Genomic DNA, 16,074 nt, shown 5'->3' with positions numbered 1-16,074 from the left:
TACTCTCTAACATTACGGACCACTACCCGACAATACTTAGTTTAGGCAATATATTAGATAAAAGAAATAATATGCCAAATCCACTTAAAATATTAAAAACTGATAATCAAAAACTATCAAACTCAATTGAAAACCATAATTGGTCAGAAATACTTGAATTCACTGATCTAAATAATGCCACTCAATATTTCACTAGCACTTTAAATAACCTAAAAAACCAAGCCTTGGCTGAAATATCCATCTCTTCAAAAACCAAAAAATTGAAACCATGGGAAACTACCGTGATTATTAACTCAAAATTACAAAAATAATAAAAAATGCAAAGATCCTTTACTACAAAGCATAATTACTAAAATCTGGAAATAACACAAAACTTAAATGGCAGACTATTAACAATATCTTATCAAAAAATAAGAAATCAAGTACCTAACCTTAAAGAATTATTAAATAACTCTAAAAACAAAAATGATTATACTGATGAAAACCCCGAATATGTTTTATCTGAACAATTTAATAAGTATTTTACAAATGTAGCTACCGATTTAATTACGTCACTAAAAAACCGTAAAAATACCCACAATTATACTACAAACTTCGACAATAATTCGCAAAACAAAGTTTGCTTTAATAAATTCGACCCAATCACTCATACTGAAATTTTTGAAGCTATCTCTAAATTAAAAAGCGGATCTTCACCTGGTCTTGATAAGATATCCTCCGATTTACTAAAAAAACATAATTTAACATTTTGTAAACCATTAAGTCATATTTTTAATCTATGCATATCACAAAATAAAGTACCAGATGCCTTTAAAGTAGCTATAATAACCCCCATACATAAAAAAGGTCCTATCTCAGCTCTCGAAAACTTTCGTCCGATATCGGTTATCTCAAACATAGCTAAAACATTTGAAAAAATCATAAAAAAAAAACTTATATTCTTTTTAGAATCAAATAATCTTCTTTTTGAATATCAATTCGGTTTCAGACCTCATAGAAGCACGGACCAAGCAATAGCTAATGTCACAAAACTTATCTATACCGCACTCGATGAAGAAAAAAAATGTGCTACAATTTATTTAGATCTGGCTAAAGCCTTCGATACAGTGGATCACGATAAACTTCTAAGTAAAACACAGAATATATGCATAACTGGATCGGCCTTGTCTCTCATTAAATCCTATCTAGAAAACAGAAAACAGAGGGTAAAAAATAAACAGTACTATTTCTAGTGAAAATATTATAAAATGCGGAGTACCTCAAGGTACTACACTATCTCCGGTTCTCTTCAACATCCATTTAAACGATATAAAATTACTTAAGTTAAATAGTAAAATAGTGTGTCATGCAGACGACACCGTACTGATCTGTATTGGTAGTTCTTGGAATGAAGTATTCGAAAACATTGAAGTCGATCTTAAATCTATCCATAATTGGTTGAGCGATAACAGTTTATTTCTAAATCTCAATAAATCAACCATCTTACTCCACTCACTGTCTGAACAAACTTTACCACCCATACACAGTATAAAAATCCACGAATCCAACTGTAATACATTGGAAAGCTGTGATTGTAACTCGGTTAGTATTGTCAAAAACTGTAAGTATTTAGGCATAGAAATGTGCTCTGATATGAAATTTTACCAGATTACATCCGTCACAAATAAACTAAAAAAAATGATATACATAATGAAAGAATTACGTGAAATATTGCCTTTCAAAGACATAAGAACTATATAGTTAACACTATTCGAGTCAATAGTATCGTATGGCATAATCGGATGGGGTGGTGCTTACAACAACGCCCTTCTACCGCTCCAGAAATGCCAAAACACTATACTCAGGGTTGCTAACCTAACCTAACTATTCGAAGACTTTAATGTTCTCAATATAGAACTCTTATACCTAAAAACAATCACCATATATCTGAAAAAACATAATCAGTTGGATTCTATAAACCATGGGGTCAACACCAGGTATGCAGCTAGTAAATTTTCCTTAGATTGGCCCTCAAAAACTAGTTGCCGAAAAGTTTACTATTTTTTGGGAACACAGATACTTAACTTGATGCCCAATGATATGGTTAATTTACCGCTACCCATATTAAAAAAAAAAAAATTAACCACTGGCTACGATATGAATATGTGTGTAACACTTAAAATTGTATGTAACATACTAATTTAACGCTTGTAGTAGTTGCTGGAATTATTTGTGTGATTTATTTATGAAAAACTCCTTATTTGTTTTTTAAAAATGTAACATGTACCTTAAAACAATAAGAATTATTTATAATCTAAGATAACGCATGGGCCTCCACACGAGTTTTCCTCAGTGAGGCCCAGTAATCTTTCGATATTAATTAAAATAAAAATAAAATAAAAAAAATTGTCGGCAGAGCTCCCATTAACACTACACGCAATCGATTTTTTCCGAGAGCTGAAAAACGAATTATTAACTGGGTGGCACAACCGGTACGTTCGTGGGGATATAATTTGTATAGGATGTTTTAAACGACATGTAATAGAGGCTAATAGTAAAATCACCATGCCGCTTACACCACGTGTATTAAACCAAGCTATGGTACCCAGGTGCGGATCTATGGGGGGGGGGGGGGGGGTCATGGGGGTCATGACCCACCCCAAAAAATCAAAATTAAGTCCTTTATTTTTATTTAAAAATTAAAATATCCAGAAATTGTGTTTTTAATGTTTCACAGATTTTTTTTTCAAAAAAAAAAAAATATATAAAATATAATATATAGAACATATTTTATTTATATATTATATTATATAGGTACCTACAGGCTACAGCCTGCATTTAGACTAAATCACCACCTGTTCATAAAATCATGATTTCCAATAAACATATATTTTCTAAGAATATTAATAGTGTTTATAAACTGATTGACGATTGACGATAATTAATAAGAAATCGGCGGAAAGAATATGTTCGTCGTTCGACGGAAATATTATTTTCAACCCGTATAATAATATAAGGTACACTTACACTTACCTACAGTTTACACACGTATGTCTATATATTATTATATAGGTACTTGGAATGGCGACGCAGCCACCGCTAATCACTAATTTGCGTTCTAATAATTTGTTACAAAATTGAAAATACCATATACAACGTTAAATGTTTGACTGCTTATTGAATCATTTTATTTTGCTGTGAACGTCTGGGACACGTGCATCAGTCGTCGAGTACGAAAAAAAACTATGGTGAGTATATAATTATAATTATTGTAATAATCGATGCAATTCCTATTCGAATGAAGTTTCAATCGAGCATTTTATTATTCAAATGATTATAATGTATAAGCTAATAGTTTATATTAGGAGTCTACAACCTTTTTATGCAGTGGACCTATTATTTTCTAGAAATCTTGAGGGACACATCCGTAGTAAAAACATGTATTTTGTATAAAAATTAAGTTTATATAATTTATAACATACTAACATATAATTGAATTTTAAATTTTAAATTTTAAATTCCAAATTATTTATTTTTCATTATTAAAATAAAGTACGAACTAATTCATAATATGTTTATAGCGATATCTTATAGTCGTTAATTATAAGTTAATTATATTTGATTAAAATTATAGAAAAAATACAAGCTATACGTAAAATGTGATCCCGCAATGCAGTAGCAATTATGAAATGTGTAGCAACAAATTAAAAAGTGTGCAATACTTTTATAACATTTTTAATATATCTTTATTTATAATGCAAATTCACTTCTTTGATTCATAAATTTTAAGTTTCTCGTCATATATCAAGGACTTTTATTTTATAATTATCATATTCAACGGCAACATGGTTGATTGTTAATACTTAAATAGGTTGTTACTGGTATAGTTTAATATTGGTAGAACAATAAAAAAAAATAATATTATAAATATAATTTTTTATATTTGTTAAATGATAAAATATTTAATAAGTAGTAGTGATTTTGATTTCTGATATATTATTTATTCTATACCAATAGAAAATTACTTATAATCTATAGGTATACAAAAATAACTAAAATTATAAATATCCCTCTGTAAAAACATTTTGCATTCCCTATTTAACTATAATTTTTTTTTTTGTATTTTCATTTTATCTTAGTATAAAATGTTTGAAATGTCTTTCTGTATTTTATGTAGGGTGATTCATTTAAAAGAAATAGCGGGTCGGTAAGAAAAATAGACACATTCTTCAGTAAGAAGCCAAAACTTGGGTCTGACAATCGACAAAACGAGTCATCTATATCTACTTCGGTACCTAATTCTGACCATAGAAATAATTTGGCGATTGACATTCCGTGTACGAATACGTTATCTGCATCTAAATTTGAACAGAAAAACGACTCCCATATCAATTTTGATTACTCTTCAGATATTGGTTGTTTTATAGGAAGCAAAAGCATTGACAATTCTTCTAAAGCTAATCTTCTTGAAAAACACTGGATGCCACCTATAAATTACGAATTTCCTTTTTGTGTGGTCACCAAGAATGGAAAACAAACCAAAAAGTACGCTCAAAGATCACATCTTAATAAATTCCATTGGCTCGTTTTATCACACAAAGACCAGGGGCTGTATTGCAAGTATTGTGCTCTATTTGCTTCAGGCTCAGGTGGTGGAGTTCAAACAAATACGCCTCTTAAACGGCTTGTTAAACAACCTTTAAAAGCTTTTGATGACCTACTTGGAGAAAAGGGGTCTCTATTAACACACCAGCGAAATAAATATCACCAAATGTCGGTCGAAGCTAGGAAAAGTTTTCTTGTAACTTACCATAACCCTGACCTTAATGTTGCTAACCAAGTCTGTAAGCAGCGAATGGCGCAGGTAAAAGAAAATAGAGATCGTTTGCGACCAATTGTCAGTACAATTGTATTATGTGGCCGCCAAAATATTCCCCTGCGTGGGCATAGAGACGACGGAAAAATAATTCTAAATGTTGACAAAAATGAGCAAAATAGCGTGGTAGCAAATCAAGAAGGGAATTTTAGAGCTCTCCTAAGGTTTCGTATCGAGTCAGGTGACTCATATCTGCGTCAACATTTAGAAGTAGCAAACTCCAATGCAACATATATCAGCAAAACAGTGCAAAACGAACTGATCGATACATGTAAAGATTTGATTCAAGAAGCTATTTTAGCTAGAGTAAAGGAAGCGAAATTATTTTCATTAATATTTGATGAAACAACTGATATCTCTCACACTGAGCAGCTGAGTCTCTCCATTCGATATTTCTATAATGGAGTAATCAAGGAGGATTTTTTAACTTTTTGCGATGCTTACGAGATGATTCATTTTGAGGACGCAAGAGCAGAGCGTCGTTTGACAGGCGTTGAATTGTCACGTATAGTGGAAGATCTTTGTTTTAAATTTGATATTGATTTGGCATGGTGTGTTGGTATTGGTACAGATAGCTGCTCTGTGATGGCTTCTGAAACTAAGGGTGCAGTTCATGAACTTTCTAAAAAGCCACTAACGCTAAGCGTTGTCCATGCAACAACCATATTTTAAACAATTCATTAGCCAAATCTTCAAAAGTTTCGGCTTGTCGTAATGCTTCAGCACTATGAGGAAAGTAGTAGCTTTTGCTAATGCGTCAGCAAAACGGCACAAAGTCTTTGAAGAGGAGCTTGAAGGAATGGCTCTACAAGGAATATGTGAAACTCGTTGGGTTGAAAGGCATGATGGACACTTACAATTTCAAGGCGATAACTTGGTCAAAATATGTAATGCCCTCCACCGAATTACAACTTGGGAAGACAGCAAAACCGCGAGTGATGCTCAATGTCTCCGACATGTTTTATGTAGTTCTGAGTTCATTATTGCATCAGTATGTTTGAATGATGTCTTAGGTATGTGATGATTTATAGATTTGTAAAAAAAAATGTATGGCTTTTTATTTAATGTATTAATATTTTACATTTCAGGAACAACTGTGTCACTTAGCCGTTTTCTTCAGACTTCGTCTATTGACTTGAAAAGGGCAACCGACGCAATGAAAGACACTATTTTTCTTCTGAAGCAAAAGAGAACAAATAGTGATGTTGTTTTCCAGCAATTATTTTCAGAGTCAAAAGAGATTTTCGAGCAGTTAGATGTGGAGATAAGATTACCAAGAATTGTTCCTAGACAGAAGCACCGAGAAAATAATCAGCCAGGTCAAACTGCAGAAGAATATTTCCGCAAAAGTATATATATTCCTCTCTTGGATTCAATAATAGCAGATTTAGAAGAACGACTTTCTCCAGAGGTGCTTTCATTGTTTAATTTGGGTGTATTTTTACCAAAAACTGTTTACTCAGAAGTTGATTTGGTAGCCGTACGGGAAGCAGTTAAAAACTACACTGAACTTCTACACAGACCTCTTATATCTACGGTATTGTCAGAATTTCAGCTTTGGGTTACAAAATGGAAACGTGAAGTAGAAAGTGGAAATAAAGTACCGGAATTCTTACCTCAGGTAATAGAACAGTGTGACACAGATTTATACCCAAATATAAATGTTCTATTGCAAATACTCGCAACACTTCCTGTAAGTGCAGCTACAGCGGAGCGATCGTTCTCCACTCTCAGGCGCCTTAAGACGTGGCTTCGTTCAAATATGGGAGAGGAACGCCTCACTGGTCTCGCTTTACTCAATATTCACAAGAATATAGCAGTAAATGTTGATGACATTATAACCAGATTTGGAAAAACAAAACAAAGGAGACTAAACTTTGTCATTTAATTAATTAAAACAACAATTATCAATAAAGTTCTTATTTTATTATGTCTTAACTGTGTATTAAGTTTTTGTCTTTTCGTAAATATGACCCCCCCTCAATTTTAGTTCTAGATCCGCGCCTGATGGTACCAGTGACCGCGTTTGTAAACGTAGTAATCGATAACCTTAGCGCGGATAGATCGGTATGTGTAGAGGTGGGCGTGCTTTTAGAGCAACTAATTGCACAGCGTATATTATCGACGGATCATTTCTTCGAAGAATAAAACAAAAATAACAACAACACAGGAAAATTATATATAGTAGTAATATGTAATTATAGTAATAATAATATGTATAAGTATTATATTTTATATTCTAGCTCTCAAATCCAAATCCAGTCGCGCCATGCCATCCGTCCGAGTAGCATCGCTATTTCGTCGCTCCGCGTACTTATCTTATTCCGCACGTTTAACTCATTCATTTTTTTTCGTTTAAAAACCGAAAATCGTCCCAAACTAAACACGCCTTCTTGCGTCTGTGTTGCGTACCAAGTCTCGTTAATAGGTAACGGGATTGTTGGCCACGCGATGAATATAAATTTACCGGTGATGGTGAACCTCTATGAGGTTAGGTTAGGTTAGTTCTACTGTGTTTGACGAGAGGTGGTTGAAAGAATAACAACGCTGGTGTTTAGTGTAGAATAAATAAATAATAATTTTGAGGCTGATACGAATAATCACATTACATATATAAACGGTGTTAGTAATATGGCAATAATAATAATAATAAGAATAATAGCAAGTAGTAAAATACAATAATAAATAAGTTATAGCAAGCACAATAATAGATATAAGTACAGTTACAATAATATTGCGTATAGCCGACTCACGACAACCGTATGCGCGATGGCCTGGCAATAGCTCCAAAATGGTTGATGAGTTGAGCGGTGCACCGTAACTCCGCACGGATCGTCGCCATTTTATAATATATCACCTTAACTCCGCAAACAAGTTTTTTTTTCGACACCTTAACTCCGCATACAGGATTTTTTTTTAACACCCTAACCACTGGAAAGAACAACTAACAATTTGGTAATTTATTTACTTCAGCACATCCAAATATTGCAGTTTTCATTAAAAATTTATTAGCCATGCAGACGGATTCTTATATACGAATGAATTCTGCCAATAATAATGAAAGTAGAATAATTAGAACACAACAAAAAAACTATATACAATTTATAAATAAAAAAATAGAATTGTATAACGACAACCAAATTGATAGGTATAATTTTGTAAAGAGTTTAGCTTCATTTAATGCAATTTAATTTTAATTTACATTAAATATTTTATATTTTATTTTATTTATTCTAAAATATTATTTTTATTTAATTTTAATAACATAATATATTGTATTTAAAATAAATAAATTAATACAATAATAAATACGATATATTTTATACCATGTGCGGAGTTAGGGTGTTAAAAAAAAATCCTGTATGCGGAGTTAAGGTGTCGAAAAAAAAACTTGTTTGCGGAGTTAAGGTGATATATTATAAAATGGCGACGATCCGTGCGGAGTTACGGTGCACCGCTCAACTCATCAACCATTTTGGAGCTATTGCCAGGCCATCGCGCATACGGTTGTCGTGAGTCGGCTATACGCAATATTATTGTAACTGTACTTATATCTATTATTGTACTTGCTATAACTTATTTATTATTGCATTTTACTACTTGCTATCGCACATGGTATAAAATATATCGTATTTATTATTGTATTAATTAATTTATTTTAAATACAATATATTATGTTATTAAAATTAAATGAAAATAATATTTTAGAATAAATAAAATAAAATATAAAATATTTAATGTAAATTAAAATTAAATTGCATTAAATGAAGCTAAACTCTTTACAAAATTATACCTATCAATTTGGTTGTCGTTATACAATTCTATTTTTTTATTTATAAATTGTATATGGTTTTTTTGTTGTGTTCTAATTATTCTACTTTCATTATTATTGGCAGAATTCATTCGTATATAAGAATCCGTCTGCATGGCTAATAAATTTTTAATGAAAACTGCAATATTTGGATGTGCTGAAGTAAATAAATTACCAAATTGTTAGTTGTTCTTTCCAGTGTTGCTTCTTTTTTGGCCCAAATACTGGGTGGAAATGTTGCATCCTGTTTTATGTATGTTTTGTCTAAGTAAGTGATAATTTTTTTAACTCGTGCATCCTTGGGTTGGTCATTTTTAAAGTCATTTTCAAAACATAGTTCAACTTCGTAAGGATCTAGAAACATAAGACCAAATAATTGTCTGAGCCATTTTCCTATGTTGGATTCGTTGTTTTTATATTCTTGAACAAGACCAACTGCTTGTATTCGTCTCCACCTATTAACAAAAAATAAATAAAAATAGATAACTAAATATAATATAATATAATATATATTATCCATACGTACCATAATTGACTAAGATGAAAACGGCATCCAATTATAGCTATATTAGGAAATATATCTTTGACGCTTGAATGAATTGCCGTTTCGAAATCGATTACTAGTGTTCTTGGTTGCAAACATTTGTTTAACGAATGACATTTTTCACGAAGTATTTCCCAAATAGCTGTATATGTATCTTTATTTTTATTTGGAAGCAGACAGAACACAACTGGTACAAATACGCCATTACAATATGCGTGAATACTGAATAATTGGTGAAAAAATTTCGTACAGTATTTAAATGTACCATCAACATAATATAAGATCTGAGAATCACACATAAAATTTAAATTTATATCACATGAAAATATTATTATATGATCTAATGGGTCATTTGTTATAACAAAATATTCGTCTTTCACCGTTATCGGATTGGTGTTATTAATATAATCATGTACTTCAGAAATTGATTTTGGAAGTTTCGGTAAATTTCGTATGCGTTCACGAGAAATGCTATCTCTAATTAATTTTGTGTCTTTACATGTTAAAGTCGACGCTGCTTCTACATTATTAGCTATTTCAAGTTTTATTAACTTGGAAGGACGATCAGTAATATAATCAAGTCCCTTTCGTTTTATCCCGTTACTAATCTTTTGTCGAATAATAATATTGGTGTCGATACTTTCATGTAGATGTGTCCCTGATTCCCGCGAAAAATTATAATCAACGCCAATCGTGTATAATTTTGCTGAACACGTTTTCTGTATGCATTTCCATCCAACTTCTCCGGATATTAGTTCTGTATACTTAGAGTATTTATAATTATTTTTTACTAACAGCACATTTCCCCGTTGACTGTATACAACACTGATTTCACTTGCCATATTTAAATAAAACTTAATTTAAGCAACAATATAATCTAACAATTAAAACCTAACCTCAGAGTAGGAATATAAAATTACCCAGTGACGTTATAGAAATCGCTAAACTTGACTTTGGAATTCTTTTTTCGTTAGAACTTCCAAGTAAACTCAAAAATGAAGAATTTACACAGAAGTCGTTAGAGGAAAAGATTGAATTACTTTCTGTACCTAAATCCTTATACCTTTATTATTTTTTATCTAAAGACGATCTAATACAAATTTTACGATTTTTAAATAAGGAATTTTCAAAAAATAGCGAAACCGTAGAATTACGACTTTTAGTAAGATCTATTTTAAGCGAAAATCAAAGTGAGGACGATAACGATAGTGATCCAGATTTTATACCTAAACCTTTTAATATTGAGCGGAGATCACCTGTTATAACGCGTTCAAAAAAGAGGGATACTGATTTAGTTGACCCAATTAATATTAACGATAGACTAGAAATTTTCAACATGTCCAAACCAATTTTTTTTAAACCCGAATTTTATAGTGGCAAACCAGACAAATGTGTCAACGAATTTATTGAAAATTATAATTTGATATCTGTGGCTAATGAGTGGTCTGATGATAAAAAAATAATGTATATCCCAATATATTTCAAAAAAAGCGCAAAGGCATTCTATCAAAATTATATCATAAATAATCCTACACCAACATGGAGTCATTTTGAACTAGCACTCAAGGAATATTTCATTTCACCGGGGAGGACCAGAATGCTTAAAGCAAAATTAACAAACAGAAAATTAAAATTAACCGAAACTGTTTCGCAATTTCTAGCGGATTTCCAATTATTAGCCCATAAAGTTAACCCTAAAATGACGGACACGAAAAAAATTGATTTAATATTGGAAGCACTCCCACCCGATTTTTATAACCCAGTCGCATTAATGAATAATAATACACTCTCGGACTTACAAAAAAATTTGCGTAAGGTAGAATCAGCAAAAGCAACGGTAAATGAACGAAATAACACTCATAATTTTGATGCTCTTAAAGCAGAAATAGAATCTTTAAATCAAAAACTGGTATAACAAAATGCTTTTGTTGCTAATCAATTATCATATAATAATAATGGCTACACAAATAATAATCGCAATAATTTTAAAAGATATAATTATAACAACAATAATAACAATAAATATCAGAATTATAATACAAATAGAGAAAGAAACTTTAACGACTCAAATAATTTTAAGAATAATAAATTTGATAGAAATAATTATTACCAGTCAAATGAAAACTTTAATGGTAAACAAAATTTTAATAACAGGCAGTTCACGGGTAATCAAAATCGTAACACAGGTTTTAAAAATAATAATAATTTTCAACAACCACATACCATGAATAATGTTAATAAAAGTAAATTTTATAATTCACTACACCAAAGTTATGATAATAAAAAGTTTAATTATTCAAATCAGCATTATAAGCCAGATAATAATATGAATAATCATAATCAATCAAATCACTTACCCGAAAACATCAACCAAGGCCCTTACTCGGGTCAAAATAATGATCAATCGAATAAAAAAACATTTAATAATCAAAAAAACATCTCCTGACAATTTTATGAAAAATCCTAATTTTGACGCACTTAAAAATTCAAATGAAAAGAATGCTGTACAGATTTCTAGCTGTACTGAGAATGTTAACGAGGTACCTATTCCAGCTATTAGATTAGAAGTAGTTGGATTTATAAATAATAAAGAAACCTCTTTCGTATTAGATTCAGGTGCAACTATTTATGTTATTAACATCGAACAAGTTCAAATAAAAAATGCCTTTATCGATACAAAAAATGTTAGAGTTCATACAGCTAATGGCTCGATTCTAAAAGTAGAAGGAAAAATGGATATTAATATACTATTTCACAATTTAATTAGGTTAGGTTAGGTTAGGTTGGGCTCCTACTGGCCAACTCGGGCACAGCCCCCACGTTCAGGCGCGGTGCAGCCACCTCGATCATCGACATCACCTTTTACAGAGGCGTAGCCCTGTCGGACTGGACGGTGTCCGAAGCCGAGTCTCTGAGCGACCACAACTACGTGCTCTTCCAAACAGCGAGTCCTGACCAGGACCAAGCGCGGTTGGAGCCGCAAGTCGACACACACCGAGGCTGGACTGTGAAGAAGCTGGACGCAGACGCCCTGAGCCTCCACCTGACGTCCACGCGCCTGAGTCCCGTACTGGGGCTGACAGGCGTGGAGAAGGCCCTCGCGGCGGCGGACAAAATCGAAGACTTCCTCCTCGGCGCCTGCGACGCTAGCATGCCGAAGAAGAGGCCCGGCCCCGCAGGCAGGCGTCCCGTCTACTGGTGGAGCGACGAGATTGCCGAACTACGCCGATCGGCTCTGGCACTTCGAAGACGGTACCAGGCATGCCTCAGGCGCGCCGGCCACCCGGGCGTTCAGGAAGCCAGGTGCAGCTACTCCGCGGCCAAGAAAGTTCTGAGGATAGCGATCCGCACCGCCAAGTCAAAGGCCTGGGCTGATCTCTGCTCACTTGTGGACAAGGATCCCTGGGGAAGACCGTACCGGCTGGTGATGAAGAAGTTTGGCACCCGCGACCCCGCAGCCGATTCCAGGGGTAGAGAGGCCCAGATAGCGGACTCCCTGTTCCCGGCGGCTCCCGCCACGGACTGGAGCCTGGAGCCTTCGTCGGTCGTCTGTGACCTGTTCGGCATGTTCGACCCCGAAACCGGCGTACCCGAATTCGAGAGGAGCGTCCCCGAGTTCACGGCTGAGGAACTCCGAGCAGCTGCCCGCAGACTCTCGCCAGGAAAGGCTCCCGGACCATCAGGCGTCCCGAACGAGATCTTGAGGGCCCTCGTCACCACGCAGACTCATGCAGTACTTAGGATAATGAACGACTGCCTAGGCGCCCTCACATTTCCACCACGCTGGAAAAGGGCCCGCCTCGTGCTGTTAAGGAAAGGCGCCGACAAGCCCCCGGATGCCCCATCGAGCTACAGGCCGATATGTATGCTAGACTCGACCGGAAAACTGCTAGAACGACTCCTCCTCAAACGCCTGGAGACGCACCTGGACGAGCACGGAGGCTGCAGGAGAGCGCCCAACCAGTTTGGTTTCCGCAAGGGCATCAGCACCGAGTCTGCGGTCAACAGCGTCCTGAGCATGGCAGCCCAGGCAGCCACCACCCCCCGGAAGAAGAGCCTGTGCGTCCTGGTCACCCTGGACGTGAAGAACGCCTTCAATTCCTTGAGGTGGCCAGTGATCGACGCAGCGCTCAGACGTGTGCGGACGCCTGAGTACCTGGTGGAGATGCTGAGGTCATGGCTGTCCGACAGGACGCTGTTGACCGGAGCCGAGAGGTCATCAAGGACAGTGTCGTGCGGCGTACCGCAGGGATCCGTGCTCGGGCCGGCTCTGTGGAACGTCGCCTACAGCTCCTTGCTGACAATGGAGGTGCCCACGGGGGTCCAACTCGTCGGGTTTGCTGACGACCTGGCAGTCGTCGGAACGGCCGTGACGGGTGAGCGGTTGGAGGACCTGGTCAACCCCGTCCTCGCGAAAATCGATGAGTGGATGTTGCGTCACGGGTTGGAGCTGGCTCATCAGAAAACCGAAGCGGTCATCCTGTCAAGGAGACGGGCGTTCGTCCCCCCGAGGCTATCGATCGGCGGTCACCCGATCACGCTGTACGGGAAGATCAGATACCTCGGGGTGATCCTGGACAAGAACTTGACCTTCGCGGCCCACGTAGACACGGTGACGAAGAAAGCTTCGCGCACGGCAGCCGCGCTGTCCAGGCTGATGCCGAACATCGGTGGCCCCTGCGGGTGGAAGCGGAAGCTTCTCGGCACAGTGGTGGACAGCCAGCTGCTGTACGCCGCACCCACGTGGATCGGCAAAGCAACCGTCGCGGCCAGGACCAGAGCTAATCTGATCCGCCCGCAGAGAGCGGTCGCGTTGAGGACCATCCGCGCCTACCGCACAGTGTCAGACGAAGCCGCCCTGGTACTGGCCTCGACGGTTCCCGCGGACCTACTCGGCCTCGAGAGAAAGAGAATCCAGTCTCGCCTCGCCACCGAGCCGGCTCCCGGGGCGCTACGACCGTCCAAAGCGTCCGTGAGAAGAGAGGAAAGGGCCCGAACAATCGAGGCATGGCAACAGAGATGGGAGACCACCAGGAAGGCGTCCTGGACCAGACGGTGCATCCCATCGGTGGGACGTTGGCTCGGAAGAACGGTCCCGCTAGTGCCTCTGACGTACCACATGTCACAGGCACTGTCGGGACACGGCTGTTTTCAGTATTATTTGCACAGGCGAGCCAGGGCCACCAGCCCCATTTGTCTCCAGTGCTTGAGCCACGAGGACACCGCAGAGCACACCCTCACTGAGTGCCCCTACTGGAGCACGTTCCGGGTCCCCCTGGCCACTCAGCTGGGCCGCAGTCCAACCGCAGCCGACATCGGTGACATCGTGTGCGGTCCCCCCTTCGACCAGCTCCCGGCAGACCAAGCAGAGAAGCTGGCGATCCTGACGAACGCGGAGGAAACGTTCCGCCTGTTTTACCGGATGGTCGAAGAAATCATGTCAGCGAAGGAGGACGAGGAGAGAGCCCGCCAAGCCGCAGAACCAGCTGATGGAGCGGACGTATAACCCGTCGTTTTGTAAAAAAAAAAAAAATTAGTTAAGTTAAATTCTTTGTAGCTGAAGGCAACTTTGGGAGAGTAGAGTCTCCCCATTTGTAAACCATACCACCTATGTATTGTTGTTTGTGACAGGCAGCGAGTGAGAGATTAGCTCACCGCTACTGACTTAAGGGTTAGGTTAGGTTAGGTTAGGTTAGGTTAGGTTAGGTTAGGACCATCCGATCATATCTTGAGGACAGGACATTACTCGTCGGCGAGGCGCAGACAGCCCGGAGAACGACCTGCGGAGTTCCTCAGGGCTCCGTCCTAGGACCGTCCCTTTGGAACTCGTTCTATGACGATCTATTAGACATCGACATGCCACCGGGAGTGCAGCTGGTCGCATTCGCGGACGACGTCGCCGTCATCGGCACATCCCGGACCGGACCGTCAGCAGCCGAACTGCTGAACCCAGCGCTGGAAACAGTGAACAATTGGATGCGCGACAACGGCCTCACAGTAGCGCCCCAAAAATCGGAGGCCGTCGTCTTGACCAGGAAATACAGTTATGCCGACCCGGAGCTGTACGTCGAAGGGCACGCCATCCCGGTCAAGCCGGCCATCAGATACCTGGGAGTCGAGCTCGACACTCGACTGTCCTTCACCAGACATATCGCAGCTGCGTCGAGGAAGGCCACCGAATCCGCCAAAGCCATCGGACGACTGATGCCGAACGTAGGCGGCCCGTCCCAGTCGAAACGAGCACTACTGGGATCGGTGACCAACAGCAAACTACTGTACGCGTCACCGATCTGGGCGACAGTCGGCATCAAGACTGCCAAAAACCGCAACGAGATGGCCAGGGCGCAGAGGACCACGGCACTGCGCACAATCAGGGCTTACCGAACGGTCTCTGCCGACGCGTCCTCCGTTCTGGCGTGCATGCTGCCCGCCGACTTACTCGCCCACGAACGGGCAAGAGTGAAAACCCGGATAGAAGACGACGGAGAAGCACAAACCAGCTTCGCCATCAAGAAGGAGGAAAGGGAGATCTCCATGTCGTCTTGGCAAGCCAGATGGGACCGGTCAGCAGCTGGCCCGGACGCCGTCGGACGCCGATGGACTCACCGGCTGCTGCCCGACGTCGCACGCTGGCTTGCGAAGCCCGCGATGAGCCTCACCTTCCGGCTGAGTCAGGCCCTGTCTGCGCACGGCTGTTTCCGCAGCTACCTGCTGCGGTTTAACCGTGCCGTAGACAGCTACTGCACATACTGTATGGCCCCCGACGACACTGCGGAGCACACGATCTTTGCGTGCCCCAGATGGGAGGACGAACGCTCCGTGCTTTCCAGGATTCTTCGACGCCCACCAGAGCCGGGGGACGTG

The 16,074-nt window shown here is 38.7% G+C and overlaps 2 protein-coding genes and 1 pseudogene across 2 annotated transcripts; all 3 read left to right on the top strand.

Moving 5' to 3' along the window:
* The first annotated feature begins 1,960 nt into the window (after positions 1 to 1,960).
* On the top strand, positions 1,961 to 5,527 carry LOC132940705 (52 kDa repressor of the inhibitor of the protein kinase-like). The gene is made up of 2 exons (XM_061008405.1): positions 1,961 to 1,987; positions 4,157 to 5,527. The coding sequence occupies exons 1-2, from the start codon at positions 1,961 to 1,963 to the stop codon at positions 5,525 to 5,527; spliced, it is 1,398 nt and encodes a 465-aa protein (XP_060864388.1).
* Positions 5,528 to 5,582: 55 nt separating this feature from the next.
* LOC132940703 (zinc finger MYM-type protein 1-like) lies at positions 5,583 to 6,743 on the top strand. Its single transcript, XM_061008404.1, has 2 exons — positions 5,583 to 5,868; positions 5,944 to 6,743. The coding sequence occupies exons 1-2, from the start codon at positions 5,583 to 5,585 to the stop codon at positions 6,741 to 6,743; spliced, it is 1,086 nt and encodes a 361-aa protein (XP_060864387.1).
* A 3,803-nt stretch (positions 6,744 to 10,546) lies between these two features.
* Positions 10,547 to 11,656, top strand: LOC132940702 (GATA zinc finger domain-containing protein 15-like; annotated as a pseudogene).
* The last annotated feature ends 4,418 nt before the right edge of the window (positions 11,657 to 16,074 follow it).

This window comes from Metopolophium dirhodum, chromosome 3 (genome assembly GCF_019925205.1).
Source record: "Metopolophium dirhodum isolate CAU chromosome 3, ASM1992520v1, whole genome shotgun sequence".
Lineage (NCBI taxonomy): Eukaryota > Metazoa > Arthropoda > Insecta > Hemiptera > Aphididae > Metopolophium > Metopolophium dirhodum.
Note: the sequence above shows the minus strand (reverse complement) of the source record. Positions and strands in the feature narration are given on the sequence as shown.